The sequence below is a fragment of the Mercurialis annua genome, linkage group LG1-X, assembly GCF_937616625.2.
Source record: "Mercurialis annua linkage group LG1-X, ddMerAnnu1.2, whole genome shotgun sequence".
Lineage (NCBI taxonomy): Eukaryota > Viridiplantae > Streptophyta > Magnoliopsida > Malpighiales > Euphorbiaceae > Mercurialis > Mercurialis annua.
Window position 1 is genome coordinate 70,841,692 of NC_065570.1, and position 20,290 is coordinate 70,861,981.

Genomic DNA, 20,290 nt, shown 5'->3' on the forward strand with positions numbered 1-20,290 from the left:
TGTTAGAGGGAAATAATGATCTTTTAAAATACAGGAAACAATAATAATTCTGACCTAATCTCGGAATTGACGAAAATTACTCAAAACAGAGGGGAAGTGATGAAGCTAGCCAATAATCTTCTTCACGCCCAAGTATTTTCGTGCAAATTCTGCAAGATTGTTAATTTCATTGGCGTCAACGAAACCGTTGCCATTGGAATCTGCAGAACGTATCCCTCTATTTGCTTTCCATCTTGAAAACCAACCTCCGTTTTCTCGGATAGCATCTGCAAGCTCTTCTTTGCTAATCTGACAGTCTTTATCAGTATCGAGCGATCTCAACCACCGTTTAAGCTCCTCGAGGGTCATTTCAGCTTTCGCATATGCAGGAATGCTGCGAGTTGCAATGATTGCCATTTTAGCAATGTTATGACTCTATGTATCTTTCTTTGCAAGTAACTGTCCAATATATAGACTACTGCTTCCGTTAACTCGTTTTATATATGAAAGTGGAGGCACAGCTAATTAGATGCATTCTTATAGAATTATAATTCACTTTACAACATATAAATGTGATTGCCAATTCATGTTTCTTTATTCAAAAGCTTGAATAACAAGAGTGGAAAAATAAACATTTACTCCCTCCATCCCGTTTAAAAAGTTTCATATTCTATTTTGGGATGTCCCATTTAAAAAGTCCCATTACTATTTTTAGAATACTTTTCCATTAAATACCCCATTTTACCCTTATTTTAGTTATCTTAAAAGAGTTTTATGGAAAATTTCACTATCATTAATAAGGGCAAAACATGAAAAAACATGAAAAGATAAGAATAATTAATGTTTTCTTAATCTGTGTGTAAAGTCAAATGGGACTTCTAAAGTGGGACGGAGGGAGTATTTAATTATTAGTGAAGGGCAGCCATTTGTAGGGTATTAAACTTCTAGAGTTAATGAAGTGTCCATTATTACCAAAGTACTTTCTCCGTCCAAATTGATACTCCCCCCGTCCCACTCTAATTGACAAAATATGGAGTTTTTAGTGTCCCATTCTAATTGACAAAACTAACATAACTATAATTTTTTTCTTTAATTTTCCATCTTTACCCTCATTTAAAGCTCTCTCTTTTATGGAAAAATGGTGAATATTTAATGAAAATTTGACTAGTATACTAATAACATTAATTAGCTCTATTATCAAAAGAAGGATATATAAGTAATTCTCTATGTCATTTATTAGATTGTATTGGTTATTGTAATTTAGTTTTTTGTCAATTAGAGTGGGACGGAGGGAGTAGACAATAGACACAATAATTAAATTTTTTTAGTAACTCTATAAAATTAAGAAAATAATCATTATGTTAAGAAGGACGGTGGCGGAGGCTAAGGTTAAGAAAGAAGGGCAAGACGGCGGCAAGGGTTAATTAGGGGTTGGCGGCAGCTTGTGATATTTTAATTTTGGGATTTTTAATTTTTAGTGTTTTTAAGATTATAGGGTATTTTGGATATTTATAATTTTTTTAGGCATTTAGGATTTTTGATGACTTATTAAAAAATTTAAAGTGGTTTTCTAATTTTTTAAGTGCCACGTCCGATACTAATGGTGCTACTTAAAAAATAGATGAGGATTTTTATTAATTTAAAATAAAATATCAGAAGGATCGAAATAGAGGTGGCCGTGATAGAAGGTCAAAAGTCAGCACGCTGGTGTAAAATAAATAAGTTATAAATCTAGAAATTTATATGACGTTAATTAATACCGCCATTAGTTGGTGTGTACTGGAGTAGAATGCAATGGTTTTAGTCTAGAATATACGCCGTCTATATATACTGAAATAAACATAACGTCCAAAAGTTGGTCAATTTCCGTCCAAATAACATAATCGGAGGGTAATAAACGGAATAGAAAAGGAGAGATTAAGCTTAAGTAACAGCAAAAAGAAAATCGTGAGTCATGTTTAGTTTATTAATAGTCTAGAATTTGTACGTCTTCTAAACTAAAGGTCATAAAAATGAATTTGGAAGAGTTAAATACAATTGTTGAAGAATTGCGCTCCACCATTTATAAGCTATAACTACACTCTACTTTTCATTACAAATGATTTTATTATTCTTATTAGGGATAGTATTTCACAATTATCTTTCATGAATAGTACTTTAATTTTAGAGTAAATTACGCTAAAATTCCTGAGATATATTATAATTTATAGTTGGCTTAATAGTAAAAAAAACCCAAACCGAGTTGTTGCAATTTAAACCAAACTTTTTAATTTTTGCAATAATAGCAAAATTGTATTTTTTTTGTTATAATAATAGCCAAACTACACTTTTTATGTGAATTTTTTTGAGTTTTTTTACCATTTCTTGTGAATTTTAGTATATTATTATACATCAAAAATAATAAGAGTCTAATATCTTAATTAAAAACAACAAGTTTGGCCACCAATTTGGCTATTATTGCAACAACAAAAAATGCAATTTCGCTATTATTGCAAAAAATAAAAGATTTGGTTTAAATTGCAACAAGTCATAAAAGTTTAGGTTTTTTCTACCATTAAACCTTTATAGTTTGATAATCCTTATTTTAAAAGTCTACTTAATTGCCATTCAATTTAAATTCCGTTAACTGATCCTTCAATAAATTTGGGAGACCAATCATTTAACAGAACTGAAACTGAGATACAAATTATTTGAAAGTCAGGTATCAAATCGTTTAACAAAATTCAAAATGAAGAACCAAATTGTATACGAAATTAAAAGTGGGGTACCAAATCGTTTGATTCAATTAAGATATTAGGCTCTTATTATTTTTGATGTATAATAATATACTAAAATTCATAAGAAGTGGCAAAAAACTCAAAAAAATTCACACAAAAAGTGCAATTTGGTTATTATTACAAAAAAAATACAATTTAGCTATTATTGTAAAAATTAAAAGGTTTGATTTAAATTGCAACAAGTCGTGAAAGTTTGGATTTTTTTACCATTAAACCTTTATAGTTTGATACTCCTTATTTCAAAAGTCTACTTAATAGCCATTCAGTTTTAATTCCGTCAACTGACCCTTCAATAAATTTGGAAAACCAATCATTTAACATAATTGAAACTGAGATACCAAATTGTTTGAAAGTCAGGTATCAAATCGTTTAACAAAATTCAAAATGAAGAACCAAATTGTATACGAAATTAAAAGTGGGGTACCAAATCGTTTGATTCAATTAAGATATTAGGCTCTTATTATTTTTGATGTATAATAATATACTAAAATTCATAAGAAGTGGCAAAAAACTCAAAAAAATTCACACAAAAAGTGCAATTTGGTTATTATTACGAAAAAAAAAAAATGCAATTTGGCTATTATTGCAAAAATTAAAAGGTTTGATTTAAATTGCAACAAGTCGTAAAAATTTGGATTTTTTTACCATTAAACCTTTATAGTTTGATACTCCTTATTTCAAAAGTCTACTTAATAGCCATTCAGTTTTAATTCCGTCAACTGACCCTTCAATAAATTTGAAAGACCAATCATTTAACAGAATTGAAACTGAGATACCAAATTGTTTGAAAGTCAGGTATCAAATCGTTTAATAAAATTCAAAATGAAGAACCAAATTGTACACGAAATTAAAAGTGGGGTACCAAATCGTTTGAAAGTAAGTGTCGAAATTAACGGAAATGTCTAATAGTTAATGGAATTAAAAATTAGAGACCATTAAATAGTATTTTAAAATAAAAGATATCAAGATGTTAGTTATGGTATAATTCGGAAATTTCAGCGTAATTTGCTCTTAATTTTAGCGTAAACTTGTTTGCCTGCAACTTCTTCGTTTGTATATTTGTAGCTTTAAAAACAAAAAAATGTACCCAGATTTTAATATGGGAAAATCAAATTTAAAATAAAATTTAATTTAAATTTTTTGAGCTGTTTAAAACTTTATATCATTCATTTATCTTATACATATTTATGGTTTATAAAAAATTTAAAATTTCAAAATTATTTAATTTTTTAACTTAGTTATACATTTATAAATATATTATACGATGTAATATAGTCTAAAAATGAGTAATTTTATAAAATTATCAGTTTTAAGGGATAATTTTCAAAATACCATATTTTTGGAAAATAATTACAGCGGTATCCACTTTTTGTAAATATTACATCTCATATTTTTTTTATTTTCCAAATTTCCTTCTTAATTTCAAAAATACTATTTCCGTTGCTTTTCTATAGGTTTTTTATGATATATTTATAATGTATTTATGGTGCATTTATAATGTATTTATAATATATTTATAGTGAATAAACGCTGGTTGAAAAAAGATATTTTTATAAATATTTTATAAACTGGATATCAAGTGTAATTAGCAATTCATGACACAAATCTTTGTAATTACTTTCTAAAAATAGAATAGTTAGGGGATAATCACTTTTTTAAATGGCTTTATAAGATAGATATTAGGCTATTAATTAATTATGGCACTCCAATTTAGGACTTCATGACACAAATCTTTAAATGGCTTTATAAGATAGATATTAGGCTATTCGTCGCTCCGCCATCGTTCTGCCGTCGCTCCGCCATTCTTTCATATTTTATTTTAGTAATTTTTTCTTAACTCGCAGTGATTATTACAATTTATTTTAACATTCAGATTTAAATAAATTTCTCTTGAATTGTTTTTTAATTTTTAGATCTAAAAATACACATAAAAACAGTTTTATGATGAAAAACGATTTTCTGCAAAAAAAACAGCATTTGATTATCATACGAGTATCACTGTATTATCCTATAATTATCATAACACTGCAGAGAAAAACGATTTTTATAAAAAAAAATAGAGTATGATTATCATATGAGTATCGATGTACATATCATAACATTATACGATTATGACAAAGTTATGATAATAGTATGATAAGATTTTTATGATAATCTTATGAAAAAAAAATTACAGAAAAATTATGATAACGAGATGATAATATGAAGATAATAGTATGATAAGTTTTATGATAATAAAATGATAAGGGTATGATAATATGATACATATATAGATGGAAAAAAAATTACACAAAATTATGATAACGAGATGATAATATGATGATACCTACATGATAACAGAGTAAAATCATAATTATTTTAAAACTGAGAGTAAAAATATAAATCTGAAAAATCATGGAGTATTTTTTAAATTTTTTTCCGTTTTGAGGTAAAAAAACAATTATTTTCATTTTTTTAAGGTAAATACATAAACGGCCCTTGGTATTTTAGGGTGATTAAACCTTTATAGTTTTGATGACCTTTTTCAATTAATATTTAAATTAAATAATAATTTTATAGCAGATAACTTTCTGGTGAAATAAGATGATAATAATTTCAAGGTAAAATGAACTTATCTACCCATAACTTTAATGTTTTTGCCAAATATATCACAATATTTAAGTTTTACAAGTTTAATCCATCATCTTTTAAATATTTACCAAATACCCACAACTCATTTAAAACTGATATGACGCAATATTTGATACGCCATTTGTGGGATAACTTTTGCACATGTAGACAATACAAAATTGCGTCATATCAGCTCAAAACGAGTTATTGGTATGTTGGACCAAACAGTTAAGATTTAAAGATCGTGATATATTTGGCAAAATACTAAAATTGTGGGTATATAAGTTCATTTTTCCTAATTTCAATAACTAAAAAGAAACAAAATAAAATACATTGTTCATTTTGTAATTAAGTATAAATTCAAATTCAATTTACTATGAGGCTCTCCACATATGTTATAATTCACACTTTTGTTTTTTCTCTTTCAAAATCAAATAATATAGTCCCTCATTTTTGTTTCCATCAACGATTTAGTCCTTCTCACAGTCAACCGAGTCAAAGGATTAAATTAAAAAAATTCAAAAAGAATATGATCATTTTTATTTCTGTAAACGATTTTGTCCGTCATGTTTAAAAATGAATTTACTCCTAGGTCTTTTAACCCAGTTGACTAACAATAAAAATAGATAGAAAGATTAGACTACTAAATGAAATAAAAGTGACGAAGTATATCGTTTAATTTTTAAATAAGAGATATTAAAGTATGAATTATGACGGGTGATTCAAATCAATTTGCTCAAAAGTTAATAATTTATTTTATAACAAACTCGGGTATTACATATTTAACTCTAAAAGTAACGATTAGGCAACTTCCACATTGGAATGAAAATATACATTATGTTATATACAACATGAACTAAGATTCGTGTATATCTACTTCAACAATATATATTGATAATACCATATCCTATAAAAAGAAAAATAAAAAGCATCTAATAAAGTAAAGGAAAAAAAAGAAGAGGAGAACATGCATGTTGATTCTTAATACCTTTCCTTTTTTCCCCAAAAAAACAGAAAAGAATCTAATTCTAAACATGAGGACGTGTTGAAAAATATAAAAAGAGCTTCAACTAGGTAATAAAAATGGCAGTCACAACCTATCAATCATGTTCAAGAATCTTAAGTGTGTAACTACTATTCAATGGACCTGTTATTACGGCTTTATTTGTTTTTTCTAACCACATTTGTATATTATAAAAAAGCTTAATCATTAAAAATATTCTATTTTATCGACTTTTTTTGTTTATTATTTAAACTTTTAAATTTTTATTCAATTTTTAATTTCAATTATAGTCATTTTTCTAAATTAGAATGGAAAAAAATTTAAATATACCCTCACATTGTTTGATGTTTGAAAATTTTTATGGTACAAAAATAAATTGGAATAATATAAAACAATATGAACTATGAAGAGTATGTTTGAGACTTTTCACTCCAATTTGAATAAAAAGACTATAATTGAAACTGAAAACTAAAAATATATTAAAATGACGATTTTAAAAGTTTAGGTTAAACTTTATATTTACTTAAATTTCATTATCATATTAGTAAAACAAAAAAGAGAAAATAATTGTATATATTCATATGTTTGACTAAAATAAAATAAAATATTTTTAATAAAATCTATGATAATCTAATCCGTCAATTTTATAATTTGCAGCAATTATGCTTACACTTTCAATTTATACCTATTCTTGAAAGATGATTTAGTCTTTGATTTAATAAAAAGTTATATACAATTGATGTTTTATTTCACGTTATGAAGAGTTATGGAGTTTTGATGGGTTTAAATTGAGTGTCACGTGTCTAAAAATAGATTTAGATTAAAGGTTATATATTTAATAGTTATAAATCACAAAATCGATTGATTTGTTACGAATACTTTTAAATATATTTTTTATTTTGATCAAAAATATAAATATATAAAATTATTTTGTTTAAAATTGATGATAATTTGTGCAATTGATAAAATTATCTTAGTAAAATTAAAATGTCAAATTATAAAAGCATATTAAAATTTACTTTTTGGCTCTATTAATAATCCGTTGATGGAAAAAAATGATTAAAAACATTTATTTTGATATATTTCTAGAAGTTGAAATACTAATTAAAAAAAAAAGATCAAACATTAAAATAACATATTTATTAAAGTTGAGACAACATTGTATAGGTCCATGTTAAATGACTAGTTTCGCATACACACGGGACTGGTAACGTGACTTGTCAATTTACATATTAATTAAATTTATTTATTTTACTTAAAACAATAATAAATTAGTTAGAATTTTCATTTGAAACATATATAATGCTTCTATTTATTAATTTTTAAAATTAATTTACCTCAATAATATTTATTTATAACTTATTATAATTATACCAATGTATACTTTATGTTTAATTAATGTTAAATTAGTAAGAATTTTATTATATTATTTAGGCCTAATTATGTAAAAACCACTCACCTTGTAACTTTTTTTCATTTATACCACGACCTAGGAAAATTTTCAATTGTACCCTATTTTCGATTTTTATATTTCGTTTGTACCCCAAGAGTATTTTTTTTTATAATTTAATTAATTTAAAGATGAAAATATTAAAAACAAGATACATAAATGATTAACATTAACGTTTTATTAGAATATAGGTTAAAAATGAAGGACTAATTGAAACTTTTTTCACAAGAAAATAGGTCAATTCAACTCATCAGGGTAGAGATAAAACATAAAAATCAAAAATAGGGTACAATTGAAAATTTTCCTAGGTCATGGTATAAATGAAAAAAAGTTACAAGGTTGGTGGTTTTTAAGTAATTAAGCCTATTATTTATTATAAAACTAAAAAGTAATATCAAAATAAACTTTTTTATTTATTTTTACACGTAGCTCGTAATTTGATTCATTAATGTGTATTTTACTAATTTATTGTTTATTACAAAAATAAAAATAAAAGTAATATCAAAATAAACTTTATTTTAATTAATTATTTGGAGTCGAGAAATAAGGAAACGCACGAGCATGAATGATACTACCGCTTAAATAAAATAGTAATGCCAATAATATTTTGAATTGTCATTGATTTATAAAATTAAGAAAGTAATTGTTTTTTAATTAATATTTAAAAAATCAAATTTCAATTCCATCTAAATGCATTTTATCTGTTTATCAAGATCCTATTAATTTTAAAGATGTGGAATCACAAGCCGATTTCATAAATGAAATATTCTTAATTTATATTTTTAATTTAATGATATATATATATATATATATATAATATCCTTTTATTTTAAATTTGGGCCTCCCTGGAAAAAAAGTTTGCATCCGTCGCTAGATATGAACCTAGATGAAAGTTTTGAATGGTGTTCGTGCTAGAGGAGACGGCAATGCTAGGACATAGAGGTGGCAGTGGCACTGGAAGGTGAAGGTAGGAGGCGACGGCGGCGCTGAGCTATAGGGTTCTTTTTGTTATGAAGAAAAAGAAGATGACGTGGCAAACTGACGTAGAAAATTTTAAAAGAGAAAAATGACATGGCAAATAAGGAATGGAGTGAGTACCTTCCAGTCCACGTAGGATTATTTTAGTTGGAATTCATTTATAGACCACCGGAAGTTCATTAATTATAAGTACATAACCATTTTGTAACGTTTTAAAATTGAGTGACCATTTTGCAACTTGAGCAAAGTTGGGTGATTCCCAAAATCTATTAGACAGAGAAGAAAATAACTTGATCAAGTTGACATGCAGGCACAGCATTTACTACAAAATATGCATCTCTTCATTAAACTCATATCAGATCCTCGAAGCAAAACACAGATCTTCAAGAACTAGCTAATATATTGTACTCAATCTCAGTAAATTAGCTGATGCTATTTCCATGTATTTATAGGATCAAACGGCCAGAGTAGGATATTCATATTTAATCAAAAGAAGCTTGTATAGCTTACAGGCTGAACAAAGCACACACGTACATATAAATTAAAACTGATAGAAAGAGCAATTACAGATTTACAGTACAAGTACTTACTCCTTTTTTTTTAAGCATAGATAATCAAGAATCAGATAACTAGGCAAGAGTATATCCCAGTTTACCAGCATACTTAACAAGCTCACTCAACTCCTGCATACTGATATTACCATCACCATCCGCATCAGCGCGGCGAAGCGCGCGTTTAACTCTCCAGTCGGGGAGGCGAGAACCGAGCAGTTGAAACGTTTTCTTTACCTCTTCTTTGCTAAGGAGACCGTCTCCGTTGGAATCGTTATCTTTGAACATAGCTTTGAGCTGTTCTTCTGTTAGACAGAAGCTTCCTTTTGCAGACTTGGGCACAGAAAGTGGCATCGTGTGTGAGCTTGCTATGTGATCAATGCAAGTGCGAGATTTGTGTTTGCCTAATTCTTTGCTTATATAGAGTACTGGAGATGCTCTTTAGTTCTCTTAATGAAATAAAACTAGTAGCATCATTTCTCTTCAATTCTTTTAGATTACTCATTTATTTATTCTCTTGTTTAGATTCTGATCAATTTCCACTAAACACCATGCTGCGGGCTAACTGCTAAGGCTTCATGAAATGGGCTTTCTAAAGGCTTCTCTAGAGTTACATCATTTCTAATCAATCTCCATTTTAAAGTAATTTTAGTTTTTGTCCAAACATAGATTTTATTTTTATTTTTTTAAAATATTATCACCATACTACTTTTTCGACTTCTATTATTAATACTAAATTATTTTAATAATTAATACTCAACTTTTTTTTACATATTTATCCAAGAATTAAAATAACTAATGTTTATTAGTACTAAAATAATAATTTAAATAAATGTATTTTACTATATAACAATGTAAAGTAACTAACTTTTTCTTATTCAAATCAAATAAATATTATTTGTAATAAATAAAAAATAAATATTTAAATAAATACACATATTAAAAGAATATTACATGAAAAGAGTGAAAAATCTAAATAAATGATAAAGTGAATTATCGTTATTTGTCTAATTTAAATTAGTATTATTATCATTGTTATTTATAATATTTAATATTACTAGTGAATTAATTTATTAAAGTACTATTGTTTGTCTAATATTCAGTGTTAATAATTTATAATATATGTGAATTCCGTATTTTGTATTATCTAATATTATTATAAATCATATTTAAAAAATTTAATAATAAACTTTAAAATTATAAATTAGTAACATTTATATATATATATATATATATTCTATTGAAGCTTGTAATTGTATACGTTAATGTTAACAAGTTAAATAAGTATTATAAAACCAACACATTATAAAATAATTTTTATACATATGTGAATAGTGAAACTTTACATGTAGAGTAAAAATTTCAAAATTGTTTTTATATCTAGATTTTTGTTTTTTGTTTTTTAAAAATTAATACTTAATATTTCTAGAATATTAAATAAATAATTATATCTATATTCGATTAGTGTAAGCATGTGAACAATCCAACATGTGGTGATAATAAATGTAATAACCATGAATATTATATTAATTGATATCCATTAATTGAATATTACAATTATTATCGTCTCATATCATATAGTAAGTGGATGGTTCACGATTAGTGAATTAGATTCATATAAATATTTTTTTACATACCAGGTATTAGGAAAAAATGAATAGAGCCACTCAAAATATGTTAATGACCTCAGTTCTGATTATCAAAATATATATTGAAATTTTCATTTTAATTTTTCTAAAAGAATTACTATACAGAAATTCTAAAAAATGAAATAAATTCATGGAATGCAACTGGTGGTGATACAATTTATAACAAATGATTGAATAATGAAATGTGTAGTATATAACATTAAGTTAGCTTTTAATTGAAGTGAAATTTAAATTAAAAGATAATATTTTATCTAAATAAATTTTAGATAGTTTGTAGAGTTCAGCCTAAATAAATATTAGATGTATTAAGATTTCGAATTTATTTTAAAAGAAATTTGTATATTCAGTAAAGACAAAATCTTTAATAAATTCATTAAAAAATTGAAAATAATTCTTAAATAAAATTCAACTAAATATTATATAAATAAATATTTATGACTTCTAAATTTCACTTTATTACGGTAATATTATATTGAATTTCACTAGGCCATAAAAAAAAAAGTTAAAAGTGTTCAGTTGTACATTTTTGAAAGATACTAAAGGTGCTAAAATTCCTAACCTGGAAACAAGATGGAAGTATAAATATGCACAATGAGCAGAAGATTAAGCATCTTGTACCCATTTGAATCTGAAGCAAACCCTTTTAAGTTGCTATTGTCATAAGAAAAGTATAAGATTATACCTTAATTTCCAAAGAAACTACATTATTATGTACAGACACGAAAATTTTCTTTCTTGATGTTACACTTGTCTGAAAACAATGCCAAAACCTTGAGCATGTTGTGAAATTGTCATTTTTGACAAAAACAAGAAAAAGTAGCAGAGATTGATGGCATTGGCAGGAGCAGTGTTAGTTTTGATAAATAAGATACAAGTCATTCTTGATGATAAAGAACTCAACAATCCGAGCTTGAGGAAACAAATTGTAAGTGCTAAGGAGAAACTAATACATGTCAGTACTCTCTTAGCAGAAGCAGAGGCAAAGCAAACCGCTAAACCGGCAATCAATGCTGACAAATTGGAGACTATGCTTCTTCCATGTGTTTACTCATCGGATGACATCATTGATTCTTTTCGTATCAAAACGCAACTGCGGAGAAGGAAGTTCTATTCTCGAGTTCGCCCTTTCACCCAGTTTCTGCTGCTGCAGAGTCAATCTTTTAATCGCTTTATGAAGGATTTTGTACAAGAGATTGATACCGCATGTGCTCAATGTGAAAAATCGAGCGAAGGATCTATTGGAGATGTCAGGGATGGAGATTTTGATCAATCAAAGATAAATGGTGGTGAGCTAGATTTGGTTGACTTGAGCATTCCAAAGGAAGATACTAGGCAAGCTGCTGCAGATGAACATCGAATCGATCCTCATGTTGAGCCACCTGCAAAAGCTACTGAATCGAACTCGGAGCAACCTGAGGGTGCACCAGGCTTAAAACAACCTGCAACTGAACCGAGCACACAACAACCTATAGCTGAGCCTGCTGCTGAACTAAGCGCTGCAGAACAACAAGCACCGGAACAGTTGCCATCAATTTCAGATCGTTTAGATGATGATTTAGACTTCATTGGTCGAAAGGTTCAAGCAGATGAGTTAGCTCAAGCAGTCTGTAACCGTCACAGACTACGTTTTCTTATCTCAGTGGTGGGTGCTGCTGGCTCTGGAAAGACAACTTTTGTCAGGAATATTTACAACAAAACAGATGTTATGCAGCATTTTCAATTACGAGTTTGGGTAAATGTTTCTGAAGAGTTTCCGGAAATGGTTAACCCTGAGGATATTGAGCAGAAAACCAAAAATCTTTTAATTGATATATTGAGAGCAGTTACAACAATCAAAGACGAGGAAAAGCTGACTCTAAACAAATTGGAAGAGAAGGTTCGCGATTTCTTTATTAGCAAGCGGTTTCTACTAGTATTAGACGACGCCAAAACTTCTGCTATGTTCGAAAGCATCAAGCGGAGCTTTCCGAATTCGTTAAATGGCAGCAGAATTGTTCTCATCTCTCGTGATGACGAATTAGCTCTGGAGATGAACGATCAAGGGTTACTTTCGTTTCATCTGCAGAATCTAGACACTAATGAAAGTTGGGCATTGTTCTTAAAGAAAGTAGGCCAAACAGAAGGAGACGGAATCAACGATGAGTCATTGAAACAGTTAATCTATGACAAATGCAAAGGTCTACCTCTTGCAATTGTTGTGCTAGGAGGTCTCCTATCCACCAAAGAGCCAAGCAGTTGGTTGAAAATGGTAGAGCGTTTAAGCTTCGGTGATGATCCTTCCAAATCAATCTTAGCTTTAGCCTATCAGGATCTTGCATCTGAGTTAAAGCCTTGTCTTCTATATTTAGGCCTTTTCCCAAAAGATTATGAGATTCCCGTACGGAGGTTATTTCGATTATGGGCTGCAGAAGGATTGGCTAATCCAACATTAGAAGGCGAAACCCCTGAAGTTCTCGTTGAGAAATATCTGCAGAATTTGATCAGAAGGAACATGATAGATGTTTCAAAGTGGAGACCAGATGGAAGCCCCAAAAGATGTCGAGTGCCTGGTGTTCTATACGACAATGTCTTTCCAAATGCCGCAGAGATCGGATTCTTTCACGTGATTCGTAGGCCACATTATGATCAGAATCGATACATCAGAAGAGTTGCTGCATATTTCGATATCAGCAATCCTGTTTTCGATCACTATGTTGATAATTTACGTTCTTATATATCTTTCAATACACGGAAAGGAGATACACCTGCATATGAAATCGATCTGTTTATCAACAAGATCACAGGAAAACGAGGGTTTGGATTGCTCACTGTGCTTGATCTAGAAAATGTGTACAAACCAGTCTTATCAGAGACTATTGGGAAGCTGATCCACCTAAGTTACCTAGGGTTAAGATGGACATTTCTTGATTCAATCCCAAATTCTGTAGGTGACTTGCCTAACTTAGAAACTCTAGATGTGAAGCACACAAATATCACTTCCTTGCCAATATCCATTTGGAGCTCAAAGAAGCTCAGACATCTTTATATGAATGAGATTTATTTAGATGTGTCTCTGCAGAAGCCGTTAGCCGGCAGATCTCTGGCAAATCTTCTGACACTATGGGGATTAGTAATTGGAAAAAAAGGCCTCGGCGAAGATTGGTTCAAGAGGCTGATTCGTCTGACGAAACTCGGACTCACATGCCATTTTGAATCACTTGACCAGGTAACTAACTGGATTTCTGAGTCAACGAATCTTCGAGCTCTCAAGTTAAGATCCATCGACGAATTTAGTCGACCTGCAGATTTAAAATTGTGTTCCATGAAGAAGCACAGCGTTCTATCAGAATTGTATTTGTTAGGAAAAGTTTCACATCCTGTCGATGAGTTGCAGCTTCCATTAAGCCTCAAGATGGTTACTTTATCGGTGTCACAGCTAGAGAACGATCCGATGAAGTACTTAGGAGAACTGCCACGACTGAAAATTCTGAGACTTTTTGGTCGTTCTTACTTGGGGAAAGAGATGACTTGTCATGCAAAAGGGTTTCCAGAACTTCGAGTTTTGAAACTGTGGACGCTTGAGAAACTTGAGAATTGGAGTGTTGAACAAGGTTCTATGCCTTTGCTTAAGGAATTGGAGATTAGACGCTGTGAGAATATGAAGATCACTACAGGCTTGCAGAAACTCACCAACTTGAAGGAACTCACTCTCACAAATATGCCAAACGATGTCGTGGCAGAGATTGACAAAATCATGACGGCAACTCCAGGGAAGAAAGTGGCAGTAATTGTCAATAATTTCCAGTTTGCTCCTTTGCCAGTGAGTTCTTTTCTTTCTCCATACCTTAAACAAAAAACTGAAACTGTGTCATAATTTTGGTAATGCACCACTTATTTGCAATCTCAATTTTGGTTTAATGCAGAAGAACTAGTAGTGCTTGAGGCAGCTGTGTAGAGCCCAAAATGGCTGGAGAAACTATAGTTGATGGGAATGGACTCTTTCTTTAAGATAATCAATCATACATAAGCTTATGCAATGTAAACATAATATATTGTGCTACTGTGTTTCATTGTTTCTTGTTTTCTCCATCTCTTTAGGCACCCAAAGGAAAATAAGATAAAATATAATGGGTAATTTTCTTCCACATTCTGTCAACTCTCATCTCTTTTCCACTAAAATCATTTCGTTTCAATTTATAACCGTAAAATTCTTCACTCTTATATAGTATAATATTCTTTTCATTCATTTTGCAGCTTCTTTGTCAAAAAAATGTTAACTTGAATGCTTAAAGCAGCTGATCTGGCAAATAGAAGCTATAAATATTAAAAAAATGCACAACGCATCAACGATATACATCAAGATTATTTGTAATTATCGCTTGCATGATGCTAAGTTGCACCTTTTCTCATTTACCAGAAGAGCTATATTGTAGATGTCAATGGAAGACAATAACATTTTCTTGTTAAAGGAGTATATCATTTAAAAATCAAGGATTTTACGGTTACAAATTGAAATAAAAGAATTTTGGTGGAAAAATATACAAAAATGCAAGGATTATGAGTGAAAATTACCCCTTTTGGTATGAAACAAATTTACAAGTACAAAATATGATATTATTAGTAAAATAACATATTTGTGTAAAACATGGAGAATGAACAAGTGCAACACAATGTTTCAAGCATAAAAGATGAATAAACTCTTTGAGCTGATGGTGTAAAAATCCGAGTTAAACAAAATTCTCTTTGTACTCTACTTGAATAGATGATATAAGGAGTTCATGAATAAACCAGTACTTACTCCAGAATACACAAAATAAATACAACGGTCATCCTTGGATGAATTTGATCTAAATAGTTAGAAGGATGGTTTTGATCTAAAAAGTTAGGATAAGTTTTACCCCCGTTTTTGAATTTTCAGTTTCTTTCCTGCCAAAGTCACTTTATTTCAGTTTCTAATGACAGAATCCTTAATTTTTAAATGATATAACGAAAAAACCACTATCATCCATTTTGCCACTACTTTATAAAAAATATTGATATGAACATCTACAATAAAACTCATACTGTAAATGAAAGCCACAAATATAAAAAATGTGCACATCAACATAACGTTAACATCAGGTTAACAAAATTTACTAATAAGATTCTTATGATGCAGCTGGGTATTCGAACCTGTTAGCAGCCATTCAGGGTCTTCTGAAGCAAGATTGGGAGGTTATTATATCTCATGTCTATAGAGAGGCTAATACAGCGGCTGACCATCTGGCTGCTCTGCTGCCCGATGACGTTCAGGGGATCTCCTGGCATGACTCTCCTCCAACCAGCCTTATCCCTTGGCTAAATCACGACCTGCATGGTGTTTCTTCTGATCGTAGTGTTCTTCGTTATGTTTTTTTTGGGCTTATGCCTCCTCCTTTGTACCCAAAAAAAAATATACAAATAAGATTCTTTTTTATCAAATATTATTTACATGTGTAATTGTTTTATATTTGAAGTTTTCATTTGCAAGACCAGCTGCTTTATAGGCTTTTAATTTTTTTAAAAGAAAAGCTGTAAAATGTACGGTAAGAATTATGCACCATTTAAAAGTCGGGAATTTTATGGTTACAAATTGAAACAAATGACCTGTGTCAAAAAAACGGAAGTTTAAGAACAGTAAATGAAAATTACCCATTTAAATGATATGCTAAAAGGTACATATTACTGTTGCCTCTTCTATGCACACTCTTCTTTTAGCAATAAATATGAACTGATTCACTTGTGCACTTTTCACAAAACATTCAGACATGAAGATTTATCTTTCAAATAAAAAACTTGGATACCTTGCTTTTATTTTCAGACATCTCCATGGCTCCAGCTGGTATGCAGTCTCGTCTCTTTAGTTTGTGGGTTTCAAATTTCAATTGATCAAGCGTATAACAATTTGTATGTTAATTACATCAACTCAAGAAAGCCATGGAGATATTTTCTCCGACAATGAGGAAACTATGGAAGGACTGGGAGCTACGTATCCTGATCCTGCTTAGCCTTGCGTTACAGATTATATTAATATTTTTCGGAAAGCGCAGGAAGTATACGAGCCATGTCCGGGTTCGATTTCTTTTATGGTCTGCCTATTTGATCGCAGACTGGGTAGCAACAGTTGCCCTTGGTGTTCTTCTAAATAACATGGGAGACATCTACGAAAATGGCAGTAAAGCTGCCAATCTTGATGCCGGCACTCAGCTTACTGCATTTTGGGCGCCATTTCTGCTATTGCACCTGGGCGGTCCTGATACCATCACCGCGTATTCTCTAGAGGACAATGAGCTCTGGTTGAGACACTTTCTTGGGCTAGGAGTTCAAACCGGAGTGGCGGTCTACATCTTCCTTCTGGCTTGGACCGCTTCTCGCTTCTCCATTCTGACAGTGCCAATGCTTTTGGCCGGAATTGTTAAATACGGAGAGAGAACATGGGCCCTCAGATCAGCAAGCAACGAGGAATTGAGAGATTCCATGCTCACTGCTCCTGATGCTGGCCCTAATTATTCCAAGTTCATGGAGGAATTCACTTTGAAACAGCAGGAAGGATTTTACACAGTGGCAGAAGAAGTGCTCGAGTCACAAGGGCAGCTAATGGATGTTTCTTCGATGGAAAACGATAATATAAAAGGTGCGCCAGAACTGCGTAAAGCTCATTACTTATTTAAGACTTTCAACCGTCTTTTTGTCGATCTCATCCTCAGCTTTCAAGATCGCGACGATAGCCAAATGTTGTTCAAGGATATCACCTCTGAAAATGCTTTTAGAGTGATTGAAATTGAACTCGGGTTCATGTATGACATGCTGTACACCAAGGGAAAAGTAATCTACTCACGAACCGGCTGTTATCTCCGATCAATCAGTCTCGCAAGCACCTGCATTGTGTTGGTCTTCTTCTCGTTATACAAAACACACGGTTGCCCTAAGGTAGATATAGCCATAACCTTGTCGTTGCTGGTTATAGCCATATTCCTCGAGCTCTATGCACTACTCCTGGTGCTCTCCTCAGATTGGACAGATCTTTATCTGTCTACGCACAAAGGAGTTCTCCGCCGAGTCATTACTCATCTACAGCTGCCTAAACGTCCAAGATGGTCAAAATCATTGGCGCAGTACAGCTTATTGAGCTATAGCATCAAAAGTAAGCCAGTGGTCAACAGCAAAATCCAAAAGCTATTTAGTATAGACAATATACTAGAACACCTGCACAGGAGATTTGTAAAAGTTGATGACGATCTGCAAAATTTCATATTCAATCATCTCAAAAAGAAATTTGAAGAGCTCAAGGCTCAACCAGATGACCTCTACACGAAAGAGCTTAAAGATCTATGCATGTGCAGGGGAGCTCGTACAATTAAAGGAACTACTTTTGAAGAGGAATTACGTTGGAGTGTAGAAGTAGAGTTCGATCAGAGCATTCTTATCTGGCACATTGCTACAGATCTCTGCTACCACTCTGATCCTGAAGTGGAAAAGGATAAAAATAGTATAATAAGCAACTCGATATCAAAATACATGCTGTATCTCCTTGTTATGCGTGCTGCCATGTTGCCTATGGGAATTGGAAAGATCAGATATCAAGATACTTGTGCTGAGGTCGAGAAATTCTTTCAGAAGCATGATTCCTTATCAGGTACTGTCCCGAGCTCACAAAATCTCTGCATTTGGGTAATGAATTTATTCAAAAAGGGAAGCTCTGAGCTAGAAGAAACACAAAGAGCCTGTGATGTGTTGCTTAAGGTAAACACTGTAGTTCCGCCGGTTAAAGTAAAAGGGGATAGAAGCAAGTCAGTGTTATTCGACGCTTGCAGGCTAGCGTCGCAACTACAAAACGTATCAAACAAGTGGGAAGTTATGAGCAATGTCTGGGTGGAAATGCTAGCTTATGGTGCTAGCCATTGTAGAGGAACTTATCATGCTCAGCAATTGGGGCGAGGTGGAGAACTTTTGACTCATGTCTGGCTCCTGATGGCCCATTTTGGGTTAACAGAGCAGTTCCAGATATCCCATGGTCATGCAAGAGCCAAGCTCACTGTTCAATAACATGTTCTTCTTCCCTGTGGATTTTCATAGTTAAAAAGTTCAAATTTATTTTTATCTGATTAATTGAATGTTTTCACAGAAATGTAATAATAATTCTAGACTGTGTTCTTCCTTTCTGCTTAATTCTTCTCAGATGACAGTATTGTGGCTAATGCTAACAAACAAAAAGAGAAAATTTCCCTTCTTTGTCTCTACTAAACTTTAATCTCTAGGCTTTTCTTAACTGTGGGTAAACTAATCAACTAACTCCTGCTAGACAATTCTACAAACAGCTTATAGGCATCCCGAAAACGACCCGAGGATAACAGCTCTAGATAAGTTTCATGTCTCAAACGACGCGAATAACATGACAATTTGTATGATAAAGTAATGCTCGAAAGGAAAAAAAAAAAGGAAACATACCAGGATGCGGATGCTTTATGAGAGTTAGATACTGATAGGGGAATTTATTTTCTGCTTATTATTCCATGGTTAGTGGAGTTGGAAGTTCCACAAATTTGGGCAAAGTATAGGTATCTACCGAAAGAATTGCGCCAACGAGCAAACTGGACTACACATTACCGACGGGCTTCCAAAATATTCGATTAGTATTACTGTCTTGGTAAATTTAGACTACAGCACTAAGGGGTGTAAACGAACCGAGCCGTTCGCGAGCAGCTCGGTGTTCGGCTCGATAAGAGCTCGGTTCATGTTCGTTCGTGTTTTAAACGAAGCGAGTTCGAGCTTGATTTTATGTTCGTTAATATAAACGAGCCGAACATGAACATAGTGGTGTTCGGCTCGTTTGCGTTCACAAGCTCGTGAACAAGCTCGATTAAGAGTTCGTGAACACGTATATAGTTCACGAACAAACTCGTTTAGAAACTCGATTAGGTGTTTGCATATTTAAATTAATTTATATAATTATGTTTCTAATTTATTTAACTCATATTCGTGAACGACCTCGATTAGATTGTTTTTAATTTATTCAGCTCATATTCGTGTTTGTTCGTTTAACAACTCGTGTTCGTTTGTTTATTCGCTAAACGAGCGGGCTCGCAAACGAGCTCGTTTAGTACTTATCGAGCTCGCTCGCGAGCTTGTTCATGAACGAGCTCGTTTAGTACTTATCGAACTTGTTCGTGAGCTCGTTCGCGAGCTTGTTCGTTTAGCGGCTAAACGAACGAATACGAGCTGAACATAAACAGAACATGAACACTATAAAATCTAAACGAACCGAACATGAACACCGTTCAAAACTTGATTGAACA

The 20,290-nt window shown here is 31.4% G+C and overlaps 2 protein-coding genes and 1 long non-coding RNA gene across 3 annotated transcripts; 1 reads left to right on the forward strand and 2 right to left on the reverse strand.

Annotated features, from left to right (window-relative positions):
- Positions 1 to 9,211: 9,211 nt before the first annotated feature.
- LOC126664414 (calcium-binding protein CML38-like) lies at positions 9,212 to 9,806 on the reverse strand. Its single transcript, XM_050356787.2, has one exon. The coding sequence runs from the start codon at positions 9,700 to 9,702 to the stop codon at positions 9,427 to 9,429; it is 276 nt and encodes a 91-aa protein (XP_050212744.1). The 5' UTR covers positions 9,703 to 9,806; the 3' UTR covers positions 9,212 to 9,426.
- Positions 9,807 to 11,650: 1,844 nt separating this feature from the next.
- Positions 11,651 to 15,197, forward strand: LOC126656222 (probable disease resistance protein At1g58602). The gene is made up of 2 exons (XM_056104378.1): positions 11,651 to 14,796; positions 14,900 to 15,197. The coding sequence occupies exons 1-2, from the start codon at positions 11,827 to 11,829 to the stop codon at positions 14,906 to 14,908; spliced, it is 2,979 nt and encodes a 992-aa protein (XP_055960353.1). The 5' UTR covers positions 11,651 to 11,826; the 3' UTR covers positions 14,909 to 15,197.
- Positions 13,775 to 19,851, reverse strand: LOC126656239 (uncharacterized). The gene is made up of 3 exons (XR_007633184.2): positions 19,443 to 19,851; positions 16,149 to 16,389; positions 13,775 to 14,820 (listed from the first exon to the last, which is right to left on the reverse strand). It is a non-coding gene; the product is annotated as an uncharacterized LOC126656239 (long non-coding RNA).
- Positions 19,852 to 20,290: the final 439 nt, after the last annotated feature.

Excerpts from the sequence above, each read along its gene's own strand:
- LOC126664414 (XM_050356787.2), bottom strand. The coding sequence starts at position 9,702 with ATGCCACTTTCTGTGCCCAAGTCTGCAAAAGGAAGCTTCTGTCTAACA.
- LOC126656222 (XM_056104378.1), top strand. The coding sequence starts at position 11,827 with ATGGCATTGGCAGGAGCAGTGTTAGTTTTGATAAATAAGATACAAGTC.